Source organism: Martes martes (genome assembly GCF_963455335.1).
Source record: "Martes martes genome assembly, chromosome: 6".
NCBI classification, from domain to species: Eukaryota; Metazoa; Chordata; class Mammalia; order Carnivora; family Mustelidae; genus Martes; species Martes martes.
Genome location: NC_137893.1, coordinates 91,227,703 through 91,250,132, shown reverse-complemented (window position 1 = coordinate 91,250,132; position 22,430 = coordinate 91,227,703). Strand labels below are relative to the sequence as shown.

The window sequence follows — 22,430 nt, the reverse complement described above, 5'->3', positions numbered from 1 at the left end:
GTATAAAAAAATCCTTTATAATTCTACTGTTATCCAAACATAGTGATTATTACCATTTTGAGTTTCTCTGATAACATGCTCACTCCTGTACAACTGAACAAAAAATTGAGATTGTGTTGTTTATAATTAGGATCTTTTTTTTCTTCCGCTCAACACAGCTTTAATAATGCAAGACAAAACTCTTCCTACTTTATCCTCCCCTAATTTTCTCTTAACCACCAGCAACACCACCATCTTCCCCAGGCTGCAATCTCCTTTTCCTTTCCCTTGCTTCCCCCAAGGACGGCTGCCAAATTCTGCTGCTGGCTTCTTTGTAATCTCTCTTCAGTTTAGCCATGTTTTTTCACATTTGGGCCCAGCTTTTTCTTACTAAATTAACAACTAGTAAGTCACTATGTCATTCTTAAATTTATTCTCAGTTTTACTGGTTGATTGTTCTGGCTGTACATAAAATCTTTTGTGTTTCTCTTCTCAAATCTTTTCAGTGACTTCTGATGAAATAAGCATGAACACTTGGGGAGTTGAAGCTAACGCCCATGAAGCATCTGCCTCTATCGGCTTTTATATCTAACCAGATCTTTTTCTGTCTTCTTGTCCACTGCCAGACAGGGTATGAGTTTGCATACTTTTCTAAAATGTGGTATCTAGGATTTCATACCTGCATATGTACTTATTTCATTTTAATGAATGATTCTTTCTCTACCTTATTGAAGTTGTTGGTGTGATCATTAAAACATTATGTACCAAATAAAAATGATTGGCGAGGTTTGTTGACATTTGCAGATGTTTAAATAGCTTTCTCTTCTCTCCAGTTTTTTTATTCTTTGATTATGTATCTCATCTACCTACCATCACCTGTGGCTCCTGACCAGGGCGTCTTTTCTCGGTGGATCCATACAGATTGAGTAATATAATCTCACAGCTTTATTCCTATCCTTTGCCAGAAAAAAGAAGCTAGAACTCTTTTGTGGTTTCTCTAAGAATTTTTGTTTTTAGTAATAGTGGAGAAAATGGTTGCAGATGAAATTGGTAGAGACAGTACATGTCAAAGAGTTACTTTCTAGAATTAGGTACATAATTTCTTTGGTAGGCAAAGAAAATATACCTTTATCAGTGGATCTTTGGGAATAGCAAAGTTTTAATTAAGAATTTGAGCAATGATAATTAGAAAATAAGATTTAGGAATTGAGGCCGCCTTGTTCACTTAGCATGAGTGTGGGTGTATAACCCTTTTTAGGTAGGACAGTGAGATAATGGTAAAAGGAGTGTTATAGATTATTACAGAAACTAGGATTTGACTCCAGATCTGACTGACATAAAGGTCGTAACTGAAAACATTATTGTTTTAAAAATTTGCAAATATGGAGGATTATAAATCCCTTTTGTTTAATGTAACGGTAATTGTTAGCTCCTAAATGGTATTTTTGTGTCACATGAAGTATATATACTATGTGGTGTGGACATTGAATAATATTATTGGTTATAATGATTGGCTAAGAATTATTTAATTCCTTGGAATCTTCATTTTCTGATGAAACCTCACCTAAATCTTATCCCTTGGTGTAGTCTACAGTTTTATTTTTCCTTAATCTCATTGGTTCTCACTGACCAGTATTACTTAAAGATTCATACTTCGGGAGAATTTCAGGTCTCAGAGATTTTCTCTCTTTTTGTATTTTGTCGGTTTAATAACTTTACATTAATGATGTTTCTGAGAATTGATACCTTTATTGATGAAATTGGGGATTAGGAGGTAACTTCAAGAAGGTTGTGTATACCACTATAAGGTGGCGATTTGAGAGTGAGAAAGCTTGGGTTTGAATCTTTGTTTTTCAGCTGTGTGACCTTGGGCACGTTTTATTACCTCATTTTCAGTTTTCTCATCTGTATATAATTATAACTCCCATTTCATAAAAGGAAGTTCTGAGAATTAAGGGAAATAACGTTGATAAAGGGTTTAGCACAGTGCCTGGCACAATAAACAGTTAGCAAAGAAAAGCTTACAAAAACAGAATATAGCTTCAATTAAGGTATACTCTAAAAATCTTGGGAGGTATGTTAGGCACGTATATTTTCTTTAAAATACATGAAGATGAGCTTAATTAAATATATTTAAAGTTTAAAGTATTAAGTTTTTAGAATAGATTGATTATATACTTGGAATAGCTATCTGAACCTAAAAGAAAAATAATAGTATTTTTGGCTGTATTCATCTTACTTAACTATGTTTCTGACCTTCTTTTTCTTTTTGGTATTACTTGTTGGACACATCCTCACTGAGTAACATGTCTGCTAGAAGGAAGGGAAGTAAAGTAACAAACTGAAATTTTAGTGCATGCTTTCTTGTGAATAGCTTTACAAATGTTTAGTGGAGAAACAATTTGGAAATGTACATATTTTGTGTATCTGTCTTATCTTTGGTTTATTTCTGGAAATGTACATATTTTGTGTATCTGTCTTGTCTTTGGTTTATTTCTGGACGTAAAAGTTGTCTCTCTCTTGGTCCCCAAACTTGGTTGATTTACTTGTAGAGCTTTGTTTAAAAAAAAAAAAAATTCCCCTCTCATTTCCCCTTCCTCCTCAAGACCTGTTCCTGAGGTGATTCTATTAATCAGTCTGATGTCGATGCCACTGGGCTGTAGCAAGTCCTATGTTGTCCTGTGAGCCCTTTAATGGAACATACTTGCTCAATCCCCCCCTTTTTTTTTTAAAGCATATAGTCAAATAATAAAGATATGTATGGCAAATAAAAGTCTCCTTTAAAAAAATATGTCAGCTGTGCCATCTCTGAACTCAAATTACTCATTATAATATAATTGTTTTTTTTAATGTTTATTTGCATATAAGTTCAAGTGGGTTCTTTTTTTAAGAAAAGAACAAATCAGATAGGCTGATAAACATGTAAATATCATTATTTTTCATTTTCTTATTCTTGTATTACCATATATATGTGTTTTATGATGTCCTCCTTAGGATATGTCTCATGAAATGGTTGTTCTATTGTGCCTTCAGAGCAGGACCTGGGCCTAGGGTAGGCAAACAGTGTCTAGGGCACAACATTTTAAGGAGGTGCTCATTTTCAGGGTTGGGCACAAGTCAGTACCTCCTTAAATGTTGTGCCCTACACGCCTGCTTGCCTCACTCTAGTCCCAGCTCTGCTCCAGAGAGTAGGCTGCATATAAATTATTTTAATTTTGGTTTAGCATAATCACATGCATGCTTGGATGTTTTATAAAAAATTAATGACAAAATGAAAATAATGTAGCCAAACCCAAATTTACATTACCCAAAAGAAAAGTTAGCTGTTTGAAAAAGATAACATTATCATTTTATTCTTGCATATTCAGTGATTGTCAGAGCTTTGGAACTTCCAGTCCAGTAGACTCTTGTCTCACCCTGAAATGTGCTTGGTTGTTTTATCTACTGGCAGCTACCTGAAATCTATCATAAGCTTCTTAATTTGATATATAGTACATTCAGCTCTTAAACTTATGGATATCATTGAAGTAATAAGTAGTGACTCGAGTTTTACTACATTTTTATTAATAATTTTCAAATTCTTTGAGAATTTGCCTATGGTTTTTCTTTTTTTTTTTTGAGTGCTACATCTGGAAATGCTCAAAAGTTGTTTGCCTTTTTAAGAGAACAGTTTGCAGTGAAAGTATAACTTCTTTAGAGGTGAGGTTCAAGTTAACGAATGATGAACCATAATATGAGGAAGCATAATATTGTGAATTATTATTTGGCAAACATAACTAATGCAGGCATTAGCTGCTGAAGCCATTAATAAAGTACCACTTGTAGAAAGCTGGAGAGATAGGTAACACAGAACTTTCTCTGTAAACTCAGAATGTAAACTAGAGTACAACTTAGTTTATTCAATAAGGACTGAATTCTTTAAGTTTGATATGTTTGTAGGTTCCATGATTAATGTGTAATTAGAATATGAAATGAGTATTTAGAGTCTGCTAAAATTTGTACATGTGACATCACTGGCAAGTCAGGCATTTTGTTTCTTAAAGTTAGAATTTATTTAAATGCACCTTTTTTTTTTTTAAAATAAATTTTTATTTCTACTTACAATGGTGCCAAAGTAAGTTTTCCTTCATAGAATTATTTAATATTTAGGTCTGTTGATAGTGTTAAAAAGAAAAACAAAAACATAAACCCATAACAACCAAGGGTGGAGGAGTATCTAGATTTGTTTTTAGCTTTCTTTTTCATGGTTTCTCAGAAGTGTGTCATATTATAAATACGTTCAAAATGTTTTGCTCTGAGGATATGTAGCATTCCTATAAAGGTTAAATCAATAAAAATGATTTGGACACATTCCTAAGCATGGCTAGAACAGGTAGTCCGTTGTTTTAGGTACCCTTGAGTTCCTGGAGCAGATCATTATGGCGTAGCAAAAGAACTTACTAAAAGTTGCTTTCTATGTGTAGATGCATCAGCTTAAAAAAAGTAAGATTTTCTGGCCTTCTAGAAATGAATATTTTTAAAGTAGCCCTGTGTATATAGGTTTAACGATGTGTCTTAAACTCAGTTAAAGTTTTGAAGCCTTTTTTTTTTCCTCTTCTCCGAATGCTGAAGATACACCATAATTGATAAGGAAGAGGTACGTACAGGAAAAATGCAATGGGCAAGCTTTCCAGTCAGTTTAGAATGAATGGTACTCTTATGATTAAAGAAAGTGTCACACATTATAATTGCAAAATTAAGAATTAGATTTTGTTTTGTTTTGTTTTTGTTTTGCCGGTTTAGAGGAAAATTCTGTAGTCTTTGGGATGTTATCTGTTCATTTGAGCAGTTCGAAAGACGAGCATGTATTTAAAAGCATTTAACTTAGGCATGTATTTTGAAAAGCATATATATTTCTCTTGTGATTAGGGTTGGTTTTTTACTATGATACTGTTGCTCGGTAGAGTTTTATTTCATCCATGTGTTTGCTGTCTTCTTGTTCATTTAATATGTTTGAGTATGTAAGTTTATTTAAGTTTATATGTAAGTTTTCAGATCACATTATTTTCACAGCTACTTTTCAAAAATATCTGTCAGCTTATAATAGTAATATGATTTTTCTTAAAGTTTGCTTTAAAATAGCTTTGAGGGTATTAAAATTTTTTGGATAATGGAAGCACAATGAATTGATCATGCTCTTGGCTGATTAAGGTTTAAATCAAGATGGCAAATTTGAGTTATGTATATTAATGTAATTTCATTATAGAAAATCTCATCATTCTGTACATGTAGTATATAATAACTTTTTAAATAAATACTTTATGAAAAATATTTTGTTATTTGTTGGAGCACATGATCTTATTTTGTAGCCAAGAAAATGGTTTGAACATGTCTCAGTGGAATTTTTTTACATATATAAATGTATAAATATAGAGTGGTGTAGTCATTTAGTAATTAAATAATTTGGCAATATAAGCCAGATATTTTACTCTTATAAAAAAGTTATCTAAGTGTTCCTTGATATATTCTGATTTATCATTATATTTTTAAAAATAAGAATATTTATGAAAATAAAAATAAGCCTAATCTGCATATGGCTCTGTTTTCTTTCTGGATCCTGTGAATGGTAATTAAAAAAAATCTGTATGTTTTCTCTGGTCTTGCTGGTGCACTAAAACATTCTGCAGTATGCTTATGCATATTATAAAGGAAATGTATTGTTAAACTTTTAGTGCTAAATCACGAATAGTATTCTTCTGACGTACCAGTTGTCACTATCTAGCTTAGATAATGACATTTTTAAAATGAGGTAGATACTAGTGGTAAAATGTTTTGAAAATGTTACAAGATTTCTTCCTAAGATAAAGGGACTGAAAGAGACAGGGAGGGAGAGAAGTGGGGTATGGAGAGAGAGAGAGAGTGAGAACATACTGTATGTGTTTAGTTTTAACAACTTGGGGAATGTAAAGAATTCTGTGTGAACACTCAAGTTTTAATAATATGAAAAATAAGAGTTTCTATTATGGAGAGGAGGTTGAATTAATGATCAAAAGTTTGAATTACATTAACTTTTATCTTTATATTGTTTTACAAAGGTACTATAGTATGTTGTTTTTATAAGTACTATCTGCTTTATGGATTATCTTCTTAAATATTTTCATTTTGTGTTGAATTATTTGAAAGAGCAGTAGCAATATTTTCTGCATTTTGTCAGAAGTCGAATTACTTTAAAAGCTTTACAAATTTCATGAGAGGTTAATTAATAAAAATTAATCTCACTAGATTACCTTTTATAACCAATTATTCCTAATAATAGGATGTTACTGTCTTAATGGAAGTTTTCTCAGATATTTTCTTATATTGTCCTGATATTTCAAATTGGGTGTCCTTAGTATGAAATACTTACATACCTTTAAAGTTACGCATGTCATGGAAAACATACTGATTGATATCATGTAGGTTATTGAAGTTTTTCTATGCTATATGTAATATAGTAATATATATCTATAATATATCTAATATTGCAGATTTCTGTAAGGTGGTAAAATTTTATGAAATTGAGAATTCGCTTTTCTTAAGTTATCTTTGAGCTATATTTACAAACAAATCTTATAATATTATTGATTAAAAGGAATCTGCACCCTGTATCTTTCGGATACATTTTTATGTCTATTTTCTAGGACCAAGTTACAGTAAAAACAGTGGCTTAAAATATTGATTATAAAACATAGCACTTTATTATCTTTTAGCTTCACAATGAATTCACTTTGCTTAGATTCATTTAAATAATTTTTAATCATTTGATAGAAATAATTCCTTTTCATGTAAAGATTATCCTGGAAATTTGAGTTTAAATTGAGATGTTCAGTAAAGAAATTAAAAGTAGAATTAATTATAATTATTATGGCTAAAGCAAAATAAACAAATTAAAAATCACAATACCTAACTTAAATTGTTTTCACAGGTTATGTAGGCAATGAGTATATATATAGAAAATATACCTGTTTACCTCCAAGCCAGACTTCTTGAGAGAATGTCTCTAAATAGGTGTTTGTTAACACAATGGTTACACTCATATTTACCTTTGTGAACTAATAATTTGTTTAACTGATAATCAGTGTTTAATTATTTTAAGTTTGTAACTGGAAAATAATGTCCTTAGATCTTACAGGTGTGGTTTTTGATTATTTTTATCTTGAATTTCCCGGTAGACTGGGATGTCTGCTTGATGTCTGTTAATGGTTTTACAGTTCGACATTATTTGTTAGTATACATGCAAAAAGGAATTGGTTATCTCTCACAAAAGAACTATAAGCAATACCTCAGTTACATAATTTATAGTTGTTTTTCTCTTTGTTTACAATTATTATTGTAAATTCTGTAGTCATTCATTTGTGTGATTTTGTATGCACATGCAAATGCAGAGACTGTATTAAGATTTTGAGCGGACTAATAGTTGAAAGAGATTTAAGTTATATTTTGTTATATATTTTGTTTCTGTATAAAAAAATGTCCACCTTCATATAAAGTTCTGTGGAATAGCACATCATTATTCTCATTTTTCCAAAGAGTATGTACTTGTATAGGTTTTAAAACCTTAGTGATGGTCATTGTGATTTGGCTAGCATTTGTCCTTTATTATTATTACTACTATTTTTTGCTTATACTGAACCACCAAAATGGATTTAATTGTAAGACTTCTGCCTATAAGGAATATGTAAACAATGGCGTGGCACACTCATGGTCCATATAAATTTTAGAGGAACCTATAAATGCATAAATTTTAGAGTTTTAAACTTAGTCTTTTATGTAATTGTAGTTGATGGCATAATAATTTTTAGTGGCTACTATAGATGTAAAAAAATAAAAAGCCAGTTTAAATGAAAGGTAAAATAAAATTTATTTGATTTTGTGGTAAAAATTGTTTGCCTTGCACAGGATATTTAGTTGTACCTTGTTAAGAATGTCACTTCTCTAATGTAACTTGTGTGTGATTTCTTAAGGATGGCAATAGAAATAATGCAGATAACAGAACATTTAAGCTAATTTCCACAATAATCTTAAATACATGTCTGAGAATAATGTTAACTTGGCAAATTTTCTGTCATCAATAAAATAATTTTAAAATATCTTAAGTATTATGAAAAGTTGGATTCACTTAATATGTCTATATGGTGCAGAATTCCTTGCGGGCAATTAATTTGAAAAATGAAAAGCACTTAATCAAGATGAGCGAACATTTTTCCTTTTTTAATAGACTCAAAATCACATTTGGTATGATTTTTGGTCCTAGAATATATATTTGATGTTACATTTATGAATATTAATGAGAATACAGGGTATTTATAGGAGATGTATTAATAAATGAAATTTTTTCAGTGCAAATATTAAATGCTTATGTAGCAATTAGTCTTTGAAAGACTCTTAATTCCACACCTAATTTTATTTGGAAATTGTTTTGTATATCCTGGTAAATAATGGGATTTTTATTTTCTAGTCAAAAGAAAGCATATTTATGAAAAAAATGTTTTAGAGTTAGCATCCTGTTCAGTAATCACAACAAACACCTGAAATGTTGATACGGTGTTAATTACATTCATCTAATACTGTTCCAAACTTTGAATCCATGTTCTTAAAAAAATAGTATAAAGGGGGGAAAATGCCTAAGAATTCAATGTAAGATGAAGATATTACATACATTGTAATAAAAGAACATTTCAGCTCAGTTTTTGTACAAATCTTTTAAAAAAGTTAATGTATAGCCTGTTTTATGTTTGCTATTGAATGGACAAAAGCTTGTGGTCAGCTGTGGTGACAATTGTGAGGAAACTCCCTTTGAATAAGGTATAGAATATCCCCGTTACTTTTTTGAATTGTAACACATTAATCCAAACACATAGTCACTGAACTCCATAATCTTTGAAATGGCAGTATATTGTATTAAGGTGTATATTTTCATGATGTGAGACTTCCTTTTCTAAATATTTGTTTAAAAATAGTAAACATTTTAGATTTCATGAAGAATTACCTAATGCTTGAGACAGGTTTGATTATTTTGCTCTTTAGAAAATACTGACTATTGGAGTTTATTGCTATCCTTATTACTGGAGTTCAGGGACAGATTTTTTGTGGGGGGGGGTAGTTTTTTTCAGTAGAATTCATTGGTATAAGAGAAAAAAATAGTGCATTCAGGTAGCCTATTGGGATGTCTCTGCCTAAATTACGTTTGGTTTTACTAGCTCACATTTAATAAGTCTTGAATAGTAAATGACTAGAAAAAATAGTCATACTTTGTCACATTTACAATTTTATTATTTGCAGGAAGGATTTTTTCATATTGAAAGTATTTCTCTATTTGACCATATGTGTAATGTCTTTAAAGAGACACTGTAGAGGTAGGCTGTCTCAGTGAACCCTCTATGTTAAGGTCTTTTGTTAGGTAATAGCATTTGCGATCTTAATGCTTTTGAGGAGCTTTTGCATGACCTCACTATTAGGATTGTCACCTTTTAGTCTCTTGGAACAAGGGTTAGAACAGCATGGGAGGTTGATATTTGTATGCGTTGGATAGGAATTTGAGATGTTACCCTGTTTTGCCATCAGTTTTCAAGTAGGTACGGGTGCATCATTAATCATAGGAAATGCAAAAATAAATAATCCAGTCCCATTGGATTTTTTTATATGAATACTTACCTTTTCCCTTTTTTGTATATACAGTTGAGGTATTTAGGTAACCCCTAACCTTTAGCTTCAACAAAGAAGTACAGTATAAAAATATTACCACAGTTTTCATTTGAGCAGCTCTAGAGAGGAAAAAAAAGCCCTCTAGAAGGATATTTGTTGAAAAAAAAGTTGTGATACAGAATGTCTTAACTCAGCCCCAATACAGTACTTGAAGACCACCAGTGTATAAAATTGAAAGCACATGAGTTTTGAAGCACTAGAAAAGGTTTGTAATTGATTAGCGCTGCTTGAAAGTATTGAAGTACAGTGAGTTTTGATTTGTGAATGGTTCTATTCAATAAAGATTAATTCTGTGTGTTTGATAAAATCTTAGTGCCTTCAATGAGTTAGTTTTTTCCTCCCTCTGCAGTTTATTTAACCATCAAATATTTCAGTGTTCTTTTAACAAACTGGAACATTTCTATCTTACTGAATTTAACTTTAGCATGACTGATTTAAACAAGTCAAACTATCAGTGATTAGTTTGAAGGGTGTAATTGAGTAGATTAATTTTTTGTTCTTTTAAAATAACTAAAATGTATCATAATATTATCATGTGTATTTTATGCCTTTCTTGTGATTTGGAGACTATCCAGAGGTTCATACAGACTAACAAAATATTTTTCTGTGATTTCTTCTAAATTTTTGCATTTTAAAATGTCTTTAAAATTTTAAAAGTGAGATCTTTAACAGCTATTCATGTAAAATTGGGATTATTTATTATAGTTCAAAATAATTTGTATTATGAGTCTTTTGGGAATTGCATTGACATTTTTAACTTTTAATATATGTTGGAGTGGTCTTCTGTGTATGTTCTTGACTTTTTAAATTGTCTCCCTGGCTTTTGGAAGTTAGCTGTTAGAAGCAAGTTGTAACACTTCAACATTATTAGATCTTGAAACTATGAAGTTATTGATATGGACCACAGCTATTATTTTGGAAGTTAATGTTTACACATCATGTTCAGTTACTATGGTCAGTTATAAAGGCTTTATTTAGAAATTTAATCAGCTGATATATTGTCATAATTAACTTCTTAATTGTAAGAAACTCCATGAGTCAGATCTGTCATTTTCAATAAACTTTATCATAAATAATGGGTAGATTTTGAATAATGCAGATTGTAAATTCTTGTTCAATTCAAGGTAAATGGTGTGCTGAGAGAACAGACACTGAATTATCTTCCTGTTTCTGTCTCTTTGTCTCTCTTCCTCTCTCACACACACACTTTTCACTCATACTGAGGTGAGCCAATTTTGTCCTTCACCTAGGGAAAGCTTAAACTTCAAAAAACTTATTTTACAACGTTAGAGCACATACCTTTGATTTTTTCATTAGGTAGTTTTGATAATCATTTATGAGAATTTAAGGCCTGAAGTGAGGTTTTAGACTTCAGATAGATTATGGGCTGAGGAAATGTTTGCAGTGTGATGACAACCTATACATAATGTTCACTACACACCTATAATTAGTTTGGTGTAGTGGGTTCATCTTAAATTGTCCTCCAGGTGCTAAAGTACTATTTGGGGGTGGGAGACACTAAATCCCACTTTTTAGAAGAGGAAGAATTAGTTACAATGTCTAAAAATATATGACATGTGATAGATGATCTTTATCTGTTTCGCTTACTCTTCTGCCTTGTTTAGAAACTTGGTCAAGGTTTTAGAAATTTTATTGTAGAAATAATTATTAAGGTTGTCACAGGAAATAATAAGACCCTTCATAAGACAGGATAAAGAGCATTTTAACATATTATTTGTGAGAGTGTTAATGTCTTTGCTTCTAATGCTGAAGTAGTCTTTGAAACTTGTATGGTTCCCCATCTGGTTGGAAAAATGTATTGCTTTTCAAATAGTAAGATTGTGAAAGAATAAGTTAACTGCTTGAGATGCCTCTTTCAAGTTATTCCTTCATATAACAATAGTTTTAACCATTTTTTCCTTATCTCTTACGTAGGAACTGCAAAAGTTACCACGTATAAGCTGTAATTATAATAGGGGCTGTAATGCAGGCTAGTTATTTGTATGTTTTGCTTCCTTAATGCAGTAATTTTTAGAGTAATGTTTATTACCTATCATTACATTTCAAAAGAATAATCTGTGATTATTGTATGTGTTGTAACTGGGGGGGGGGACCATGTCCAACTACTGAGGGAGTCACTACAGCAGTTTTACATTTTTTTGGTAAAATACAAACTGCATTTCCTCACCTTTTTAAGAGTAACCTTTTTTCTCCTTCAGTTTTAATTATTTCTCTTTGACCTAAACTAAGACTGATCTGCTGGTAGCCAGTTAAAATGTGTGAAGTAGGAGGAGTAAAGGAAACTCCAATCGTTAGTTGTAAGTTATAAAGCAAAGTTAATACAGGTATACAGAGCAAAAGGATTTATTTTAAAGGATAAAGGAAAATTTTATAAACTTGCCTTGTAGTTGGAACATGTTGGACCTCATAAAGAAAATCTTGTAAGTGTTTAGATATTTTACTATAATACTGTGTCAGCTGATGAATATTGAAGTAGTTTACTTTTGTATATCAACACTAATTTGAAATTGAATATTAAGGGACTATATTATGCCTGTTTTCTTTCAAAGTTCAGCATGATTTAATAGGTATGGCTTTTTAAAATCATGCAGGGTATCCTTACGGAGTTTTATTTTTCATGAGACTAAACGCTATTCATTTTGGTAGGTCCGAGAATATGATTAAAAGAATCCTAGACATTTCAGTGTTTGCCGTGTGTTTATAACAAGTTTTCCATGTGGATAATAGTGTATACATGTAAAATTAAAATCACATAGAAAAATATAATTGCGTGTAGGTTTTCAAAAACTTCTGTGGACTTTTTAATATCCTGGATGTCCTGGATAACTATAAAGATCTTTTAAAAATGGCTATCACATGCTTATAAGTTTATATCTGAATATATGCTTCAATTATATAAAGTTGTTTAGAAACAAGCTATCTTATGATGCAGTTTAAAATTACAAATAGATTTCTTTTAGTTGAGCTGGGTAAAATGTTAACTGTACTTCAGGTTTATTTCTGCACTAGAGCATAATGGTAGAGCATAATGTCGAGATAATTCTGTGGTCTGTTATTTTGTAAAATTGCTTCCTTTTTGAAGTTTGCTCAAATATTGGGAGCTGCCAGGGTGAATACTTCATAATACTTTGATTAATTTAGTGTCTCATTTTATTGCAGTGAGGGTTAATGAGAATATTAAAACTTTCTTTTACTGTTTTTAACTACCTCATTTCTACAGCTCTAGAAAACATTTTGACTACTGTGAGATAATGTCATTTTTTCTATTTCAAGTCATTACTCCGAGAAGTAGATAAGTTACAGATGCCAAATGCAAATATGTACAGCAATTTCATTTTTCAGTGCAACAAAATAGCATTATCATCATAATATTTAGTATACTACAACATTACCCGGAAAAGCTAGCAGTTTATCCAAGAAACATACCTTTTTGTTTAACAGGTTCATTTCTTATAGGATTTTAAAATATGATAACACTTACCCCAAAAGAAGTTTTGCTGACATGGTGTCACTGTGCTGAAGAGGCTGTTTGATGCCATACTCCCTCCTTTTTTTTTCAGATAGAACTTGTACACTCTGTTGTAAATTCTGCTTGCAGCCTTAAACTGAAAATACAAACCATACCCAAATCTTGATTTAGTTTTACAGTATGCCTGGAGTACATAGACTTTATATTTATTTTTTTCTGTCAAGAAATTATGTAGCTGGTAACATGTGAAAAGCAAGGAAACAAAACAAAAAGAAAATGAGCAAATATTTGAAGGACCTACTATTACTGCATAGACTGTGGTTAGAGAGCACTCACTGACTCTGTTGGTCTCGGTGGCTGGTAGTGACCTGCGGAGATTAACCATTTAAAAACCAGAGACTTCTTGCTGTCCTCCTGGAGAAAGTTTGCACCGCACTTGTGGTTCTGTGGTTGTTTGTGAGGCGAATGAAGCATTCACACAATCCAAAAAAGCAAAAGCTTTAAAACTCCTTTTTTTTGCAAGCACTATTACTGGAGAGACAGAATCATGTGGTTTGTGACCTCACAGTACTCAAAGTAAAGTGGGACTGCCTACCACTGTGGCTTTTCCCCCCTTGCTCTTGCTCTCTCTCTCTCACTGTCTGTCTCTCTCTCTCTGACAAAAGGCTTGTGGTAAGGCCCTTCCTGGCATCCAGAAGGATATAGCTTTTTAATTTTTGTGACTCATGAGGATTTGGATAGAATACAAATGCTGAAGGAACCCAAACTCCTGTAAGGTTACGCATTTGTACAGCAGGACTCTGCAGTTAAGGTTTTCCTTTCTATTCCCCGACCCCCACTTTTTTTTTCTTTATTTTTTTTTCCCTCCTCCTTTTATTTGGTTCATTATTGTGTCTGTGGAAAAGAACAAAATTGGCTCAAGAGGCTGTGTGAAATTCTGAACAACAGTGATGATTTACAATAATTTACATCTTTGGATTGTATCACATTCTGGGGTCTGCTTCATATTTGCCGGGTGATTGGAGTCCTTCTGTTTTTCTTTTTCTTGTCTCCTCAAACTTGTGAATCTGTAACTCATTGTAAAAAAGTTTACCTTCCTTAAGGTCTGGTTGCAAACTGCTTGCTGGGCTCGACTGTAATTGGCTGTCATGAAAGTGTTAGTCTGGAGATTCCTTTACAAATACTAAATCATGTCTGTCTAGTTAATGTATGATCAATATTAAATGCCGGCTCTTACAATGAAGATTAAATGTAATTAGTAGCTTTTGTATTATGTATATGTTTACCTCATGACCAGTTTGAGGATCTTATAAAAGTGAATGGCAAGAACTGTGACATAATTTATTGAATGAATCTTAGTTTTTTTTTTATGCTTGTAATTTTTATTTTTCAAAGGAATGTATTCATTTTATATAATTCTTTAAATACTTTATTTGGATATTAACTTTAGCAGAGCCTTTGATAGCAAATCTTATACATCTATAAAGTAAAATTCTTATGTTGTAACTTAGATTGTTCAATGTTATTGACTTTATAAGCTCAGAATGGAGTGGGTTAACAGAAGCTGTATTTTTTGTTTATAATGGAAGCTTTGAAATAAATTACAAAATGCTGTGTGTAGTAAGGAATAATGCACACAGACAGAGTATGTTAGTCGTCTCGATTTGCTAATTCTGATTCAGAAGAAAATTGGAAACATCTTTGGGAAACTATCTCCTTTTTTGCCCCTTTGGACATGTATGTATAGAACTCATTTTCTTATTAGGATGATTATATATCATAGGCAGAGAATTTCATATTTATGAATAGAGCTTCCTGTTTTCATCAGTTGAGAGTGATGGGGTATTTTTCAACAAAAATTATAAAGCCGAACAGACCAATTTTCTAGACTTTTTTTTTTTTTTTTTTTTGGCCATTTATCCACGCCACTCTGAATTTGCATGTTAGACTTCTTCCTAGTGTGATAGTAACTAGGAGTGGCGTGAAGTAAATGACTGGGAGGGTGGGCGGAGACAGAGAATTACAAAACATTATTTGGGGTGTATAACGGGTTTGGGGCTGGAAAACACTAAGGATGGTGTTATAGCCAAAACATTCCCGCTTCTAATCTTCCTAGCAGAGTTCATTATCCGCTTTTGGTTTTTATTAGATAAAGATAAATGTACAAACACATTCATAACTTTCTTTACAAAAAATTCTTATGCCCAGAATATACTAAGAAGACAAGAGATGACTTCAGTCCTGTATTGTTCAAACGCCCAGAACTTTTTCATAATAAACTTTTAGTGATAGAAAACGAGAAATACATTTTAGTGTATTTTAAAACAGATTTATTATGCCTCATGGTGTGTATAAACAGGTTTTACATTGGAAAGTAAAAACTTTCATTTAATGTGTAAGCTACTCAGTTATTCTCTTTCATAAATAAGGTGTACCAGTGTGATCTATATTTTAAATTAATTTCCAGAGAATGTTAAAGGAGGGCTTTGTTATATAATTTGTGGAATTTCCAAACATAGTGCCATATGCACATACAATAGCAGAATCAGGTAATTGAAAAAATTTAGGTAGCTCTTATAGTGTGTGTGGTAAGTAAATGCTTTTCCTCATTTAGAATGAACTTTTAGTTTCTGCAGAAGGATTCTTTGACATAACCCCAACTTTTTGCTAAGTATTTGCCCCTTAATTTTTTTTTTTTATTAAGCGAACTTTGGCCCTCCAAATTGAGTTATATGTATTTGAACAGTTTTTAACATCTGTGTGTCTTTTAACTGCTTGTTCTCTTTTTGCAGGTAACTGTCCTATATGTAATTTTTTGGTCTGGATGATTACTCTTATTGCATAAGAGTTTAATAGATATTGTTGATTATGCCCTTTCTTTTCCCATGAGGTCCATCAAATTCTCGCAGGAGAAAGAGAAGTCATGTGCTTTAAAGTTGTTATACTTATTATCCACACGCTTTTTTCCCTAAATTTAAAATATATCCCCATTAGAGCAAATACTACTTTGTGGTAAACATTTTAAAACAACAGTGGTAACTGGTGCACATTTGATAACTGACAGTTTGTTTCATTAGAAATAATACTACATGTGATGAAGAGACTGACTCATAGGTTACTGCAAGTAAAGCTCTTGATTATGGATTTATACTATGCTTAAAATTAGAAATGGAAACTGTAGATCCTCAAAATTCCATCCTTTTTGAGGATATGTTAGTATTTGCTGTGTTGAAGTAAGTAACAAGTTTAGGTCAGCTGTATAAATTACATACGTTAATGCCATGGAAATGAAATACAGCTTTGAAGTTGAAATCTGTTTCAGAAAGTAAAGCAATTATCTTGCTTCCCTATTACCTTGTATTTAATAAATTTGTCAACATAAGTTGAACTTTTTATATTATATACTGTAAAAGTGTTTTAAATGCTACATATATCTTCATTGATACTTTTGAATTATTTTTTTATTTTCTGAACTAACTATCCTATTTGAAGAGTAGTTTTATTAATAGCAATCTTGTGCTCATTTCTGTGTGTGTGTGTGTGTGTGTGTGTGTGTGTGTGTGGTTTTTGGGGGGGGATTGTTTTAAACTTCTATTTACTACTCCTCTATTTTTCTTTTAATTGAAAACAATAGAAGCAAATGGTTTGGTGTAGGAATTTTGTAAATTGTAGAAATCCTGATTTGGCTTAAAATGTTCTCACTGATTGTGTGGTATTAGTAAGGAACTTTCTTAATCTCTTGTTTCAACTTGGTTTGTGATCATTTTTTTTCTGACAGTTTTTTTTGGATCTGATGTATAGCTGTTTAACTTTACGTAACATTTATTGGGCCTTATGTTGATAGTTTGAAAAATTTTTATATTAGTAAGGTATGTATAATTTTACTAATGCTTTAAATTATGATTATGAGAGATTAATTTCACTTCCTCATTTTAATGGAAATATATGGTCGTGTATACAACTTCATGCACATGTATGGTTTTGTGTGTTTGTACAGGGTGTTATTTTGTGGTACTTTTTGTAATGAGAGTATTTTTTCTGTTGTTTTTTTTTCCCCCTCCTCAGTTTGTTTTAATTAAATTATGTAAAAACCCAAAGCAATACCATGTCCATAATTGTTTGAACAACTTCATTCGGTTAGTATTAGCAACTATATGTCTAAAGTGAAATTATGTGGAAATTGGATGCCAAAACAGAAAATACTTAACTTTCTCTCTCCCCCTCATTTTTCTCTTCTTTCCCCCTTCTTTCCTCCCTTTCTCCTCCAGGCTTTCCTTTCTTTCTTTTCTTTCTTTTTTTTTTTTTTTGCTTTCTCTTTCTCTGTTTTGATAGTTCTACAAAGTCTCAAAGTAGATTCTTGAGGTTCTAGTAGGGGATACTGACATTAATCTAAACTAATGAAGACCTGGTGGCTTTGAAACCTCTAGCATTCAAGGCAAATCATTGTTCTAGACCGATATAGTACACCTCATTTGTTGGATGGTATTGGCATCTGATTAGAGATTTTCTTTCTTTTAATAGTTTTTAATTCCTTCCTCTGTGTTAATTTACTTGTGACTCATTGTTTCACATGAGTTTAACACTTTAATTATGAGTATTCCTTATGCCCCCTTTGTTCTTTGAAGTATAGAGTGGTCCATATTACATTTAATATAGTTGTATAAATAATTCATATTTCTTATAATTATTAGAACAATTCATCTTCTAATGCTGTCATTTTTCTGAGAAGAAAAAAAGGCGAGAACTTGCAGAAAATATGGGAAATATGCTCATATGACAGCTGAGGATGTGGCTAGGCTAAAGCAGGAAACTACTACCCACAATGCAATGTTACATATACTACCACTTAATAAAATTTATATCAAACATGCTACTGACAAAACCAAAGAAAAATAATATCCCAACTGTACTAGTTAATGCACTAAATATATCTAGGGAAAAGTGAAACTAATCTCTTTGGAACCTTTGTACTTGGAGAATATAGTAAATGAAACCATGGGACATCATATAATACATTGGAACCCTGTGGTAACTTGGCCTTTGTGCAGCAAGACTTGGTTGTAGGTGAAACTGTCTTATAATGAGAACCTTTTGGATATTAACTTTCCTGAAAAAGGCACAAAATGACACCTGCTTTCTTTTTCAGTTGAGTTGTTGCCATATTAAAAAGGGTTAAAAGGACATTATCTAGTAGGAAAAATAAGTTAATTATGAGATATATTTGTCATGATTATTTAAACTTTTTACCTAACCAGGTGTATTTCTTTACATTTTGTTTTAAGTTGTTTTTTATTGCCAGGTTTGAACTGGGGCTTAGGTTGGGACTTCAGTCGTCCACTGAGGCATATTTCTTTTCAAAGTAATTGTTTTTCTCGTTGTTTCTTTTTATTAACCTACCTATAGCTTACCTGATCAGTCCATATGCTTTACCGTAGAGAGGTTAGTTTAAAGCAAAAATGTAAACTGCTTTTACAATGTGGTTGATAAAGATATTAGAATATCTTCTTAAAAAATCAGGTTTCAATATACTTAGGGTTTCTGTTTATAAATCTTAGTCATCTCTGCTCTTAGCTGTCAGACTTTAGCAATTTTGATGGATTTAGGACCTTAGAAATTTAGATGAATTTGGAGGTTTTATAAGGGAGGTTTTGTAAGATTTAAATACGGGAACATAATAGGGTTTTGAATTGATAATGTATAAAAATTTTACCAGAGAGATAATAGACTATCAAGCTAATGTTACTTATGAAAGATCTCCTCTTAGTATTCCAGTGTATGAAATTGTCTCTGTTTCATACTGGGCATGGTATTTATCATCTCATCATTTGAACATTAATAAATTGTTTGCATCTCTGTTAAGGATGATTTGCTTAATTGTTTGAAGTATTTTCTCCTTTAGAGAGTGCTTATCAATAACAGCTGTAGTACTGTGGCTTTTCTCCATGGACGCATGGTGGTCTTTGGAACAACGTTCTTCAACTTTGACAGGTGAGACAGAGGCTCTCCAGTGCCACTGCTTTTGGATGAATCTAGCTGCGGTTGGAGAAAGTGCATCTTGCCAAAATATATGGGTGAGACCACACACAGTCTTTAAAATAGTTATTGTAGGCTTATTTTTAGGGATACTTGTCTTGACAGTTCTTTTATTTGCATGCCAATTTCATTGCTGTGTATAGATTTTTCATTGGTTTCAGTAAAGGCGATTGTAGATTTAGATCTATCTTTGTTAAGCTTTGTGTGTAATTTACACTGGAAAATACTCTGCGTTCAGCCATAATTAACAGTTAGGAAATATATTGAAAATGGATCACTTAGAATACTGATTTTTTTTGTTTGTTTTTATAAATTTGACAGTATTCCCATTGGAAATCTCAATTTCTCAGAAAGTTTGGTAATTAAAAATTGCTCTAGTTTGAACTTTAAGATTAAATAATGATGAAAAAAATGTTAAATTATTGACATACCTTAATTACATTAGTAGTAAGAAAAAATTTGTGGTTTTTGTTGTTCAGAAGTACATATTTTTACAATATTGATATACTAAGGCATTGTTCAAAATGTTTTACGCTTTAGTAAAAGCTTGAAAGCATTGAAACAAATTGCCAAAAGTCAGCTTCTTTTTTTTTTTCTTTTTTTAAAAGATTTTATTTGTTTATTTGACAGAGAGAGAGATCACAAGTAGGGACAGAGGCAGGCAGACAGAGAGGGGGAAGCAGGCTCCCCACTGAGCAGAGAGCCCGATGCGGGGCTCGATCCCAGGATCCTGAGATCATGACCTGAGCCGAAGACAGAGGCTTTAACCCACTGAGCCACCCAGGCGCCCCCAAAAGTCAGCTTCTAAATGCATAGGCATAATATGTAAGCTATCTAGTTTTTATGGAATGATTAAAACTTTATTCATTTTAGTAAACTATATAAAATTGACTATACATTTACAAAAGAGTATGTTTAGTCTTCTGAAACTGGCAACAAAGTGACCAGTTAAACACTCTTTTAGCCTTTTATAAAATGTTGTTTCTTTTTATAAAATGACGATTTGGATAATTACTCATAATTCTTATTATTAGAGACAATATTAAAAATTCTTGAGTCCTAGCAGGTAATTGGTCATAAAATTTTTGACTTGATGATCACTGAATGTTGGTTAGGTATATTTAAAAATTATAACCAACTATAAGGGAAGATTACTGTTTCATTCTAGATATTTTCATAGGGAAAATAGAATCTACCAAGATAACTGGAAATTTAATTTCCTCCCCACTACTATCACGATACCCTTTCACTGCTGAATGGTTCTGCCAGGAAAGCACTGGGGAAATTGTGTTCCTACAGCTTTTCCAGAGAACAAGTTTATAGAACGAAGAGAGAACATAGTATACACAAAAAGATTGTTTAAAGAAAACTTTGGCCCTTTCCTCTCAGCAATTGGTTATGTGTGTGGATCCTGATTGGATGCTAGGTTTTAAAAAAGAGCTTTATAAATCATTTGTAGGATATTTGTGGAAACTTCAGTATGGCCTGGATATTGATGATACTATGGAATATTTATTAAGTGTGATAATGCTATTGCATGTATATAGGAAAATACCCTTATTCTTAATAGAGGTGCATAATGAGTTATTTTCATGAAGTCAAAGGAATAAATACACAAAGCAAATGTGGCAAAATGTTAACAATTGGTGAATCTAGGCAAAGGGTATACTGGCATTCATTTTACTATCTTTCACCTTAAATAGTGAGTTCTGAAAGGTGAAGCATTTTGTGGAAAAGTTGTATAGGGACTTGATTTCAAGTTGAAATCAAATAGCTGGGGAAATTTTATTTATTTGTATAGTCAGTTTTAAAAAATGAGTCAGTATGAATAGCCTGGGCTATACATAGCAATTTTAAGATTTTGGTTTATAATTTTATTTTTTACATTTAAATGCTATTCACAGTAAAACAACTAATTTTCACAAGTTTATACATGGAAAACATAAATTGGAAATGGTATTTTGAAAGTACTGACTTATTAACTTGTTTATGCTATTAAATTATACTCTGTCAAGAAGTATTTTAATGAGCAGAAGCCTGTTATCTCTATATGCAAATTACTTATCCAGAGTCTGTGTCATACTAGTTAATACCCTGTCAGGCATCTGTATGTTTTTTCTGTAGAGGGCCAGATAGAATATACTTTTGGCTTTGTAGGGCATACGGTTTCTGTCTACTACTCAGCTCTGCATTGTAGTGTGAAAGCAGATAAGTAAATTAGACAGTAAGTGAATGAATGGGCATGGCTGTGCTCTAGTACAGCTTTGTATATAAACAGGCACTGGCCTGCCAGATTTGCTCACTCCTGCCGCCTATGCTTTATAGACATGCATCTGTGGCCAGTGGAGAGCCTCTTGCAAAACAGGCAAGAAAAGTTTGAAATAATGATCAGACTTTTAATTTACATGTTATAATGGAATTCCTTCTTAAACTATTTATAAAAAATTTGTTTTTGTGTTGTGTTTTTAGTTTATTATGTTAAAGATCACAGATATGGGTCTTGGGAACTGTGTTGAATTGAGCAGTGCATTTTCATTTTGGTCATGTAATCATTATGTATTGTAAATAGTTTTATAAGGCACCCTGAGATCTTTTTAGGGATAAGGTTGGAATCCAAATAAATGTTGATTGTAGACTATTTCCAAATTATCATAAATCTTATTTTTTAATTTATCCAGTTCATTTTTTTTTAAGATTTTTATTTATTTATTTCACAGACAGAGATCACGAGTAGGCAGAGAGGCAGGCAGAGAGAGGGGGAAGCAGGCTCCCCGCTGAGCAGAGAGCCGGATTTGGGGCTCGATCCCAGGACCCTGGGATCATGACCTGAGCCGAAGGCAGAGGCTTTAACCCACTGAGCCACCCAGGCGCCCCTATCCAGTTCATTTTTAATAAGAAAAATGTGAAGTAATTTTATTAGTGATTGTGATGCACTATTTTTCCTGTTTTCCATTTATATTTTAATTTAAATCTGAGTAGAAAAAGGACTTAATTATTTTTGGCATTAATCTCCAGAACATTCATTGCACCCATCATTGGACGTAATATCCAAAGTAAATTAGTTTTCTGAAGATTCATGTACATTAGGTAGGCTGAGTATTATTTATTGGCCACTGCTGCTGATTACGACAACTGAACAGGAAAAGTACCTTTTTTAAAAACCGATAAGGAGCAAACGAATCGTGTTCTGATCTGAATTTGAGAC

The 22,430-nt window shown here is 32.0% G+C and overlaps 2 protein-coding genes across 5 annotated transcripts in view; one reads left to right on the top strand and one right to left on the bottom strand.

Moving 5' to 3' along the window:
- RUNX2 (RUNX family transcription factor 2) overlaps nucleotides 1–13,666 on the bottom strand; it is a gene marked incomplete at both ends in the record, with an annotated part of 205,001 nt that extends 191,335 nt beyond the window's left edge. The window contains 2 exons of one of the 2 annotated variants that reach the window (XM_080805739.1): nucleotides 13,205–13,328; nucleotides 13,529–13,666. In XM_080805739.1, the coding sequence (XP_080661865.1) occupies nucleotides 13,205–13,328; nucleotides 13,529–13,666 (262 nt within the window). Of the gene's footprint in view, nucleotides 1–13,204; nucleotides 13,329–13,528 lie in introns of those variants that run through there. The other variant, XM_080805740.1, reaches the window with a different exon arrangement.
- Nucleotides 1–22,430, top strand: part of SUPT3H (SPT3 homolog, SAGA and STAGA complex component) — a gene marked incomplete at its 3' end in the record, with an annotated part of 536,454 nt that overhangs the window by 37,326 nt on the left and 476,698 nt on the right. Inside the window, exon 1 of one of the 3 annotated variants that reach the window (XM_080805745.1) lies at nucleotides 12,008–12,143. The exons of the other annotated variants lie outside the window; for them this stretch is intronic. Within the exon in view, the coding sequence (XP_080661871.1) occupies nucleotides 12,118–12,143 (26 nt within the window). The 5' untranslated portion in view covers nucleotides 12,008–12,117. Of the gene's footprint in view, nucleotides 1–12,007; nucleotides 12,144–22,430 lie in introns of those variants that run through there. 3 annotated transcript variants of the gene reach the window in all.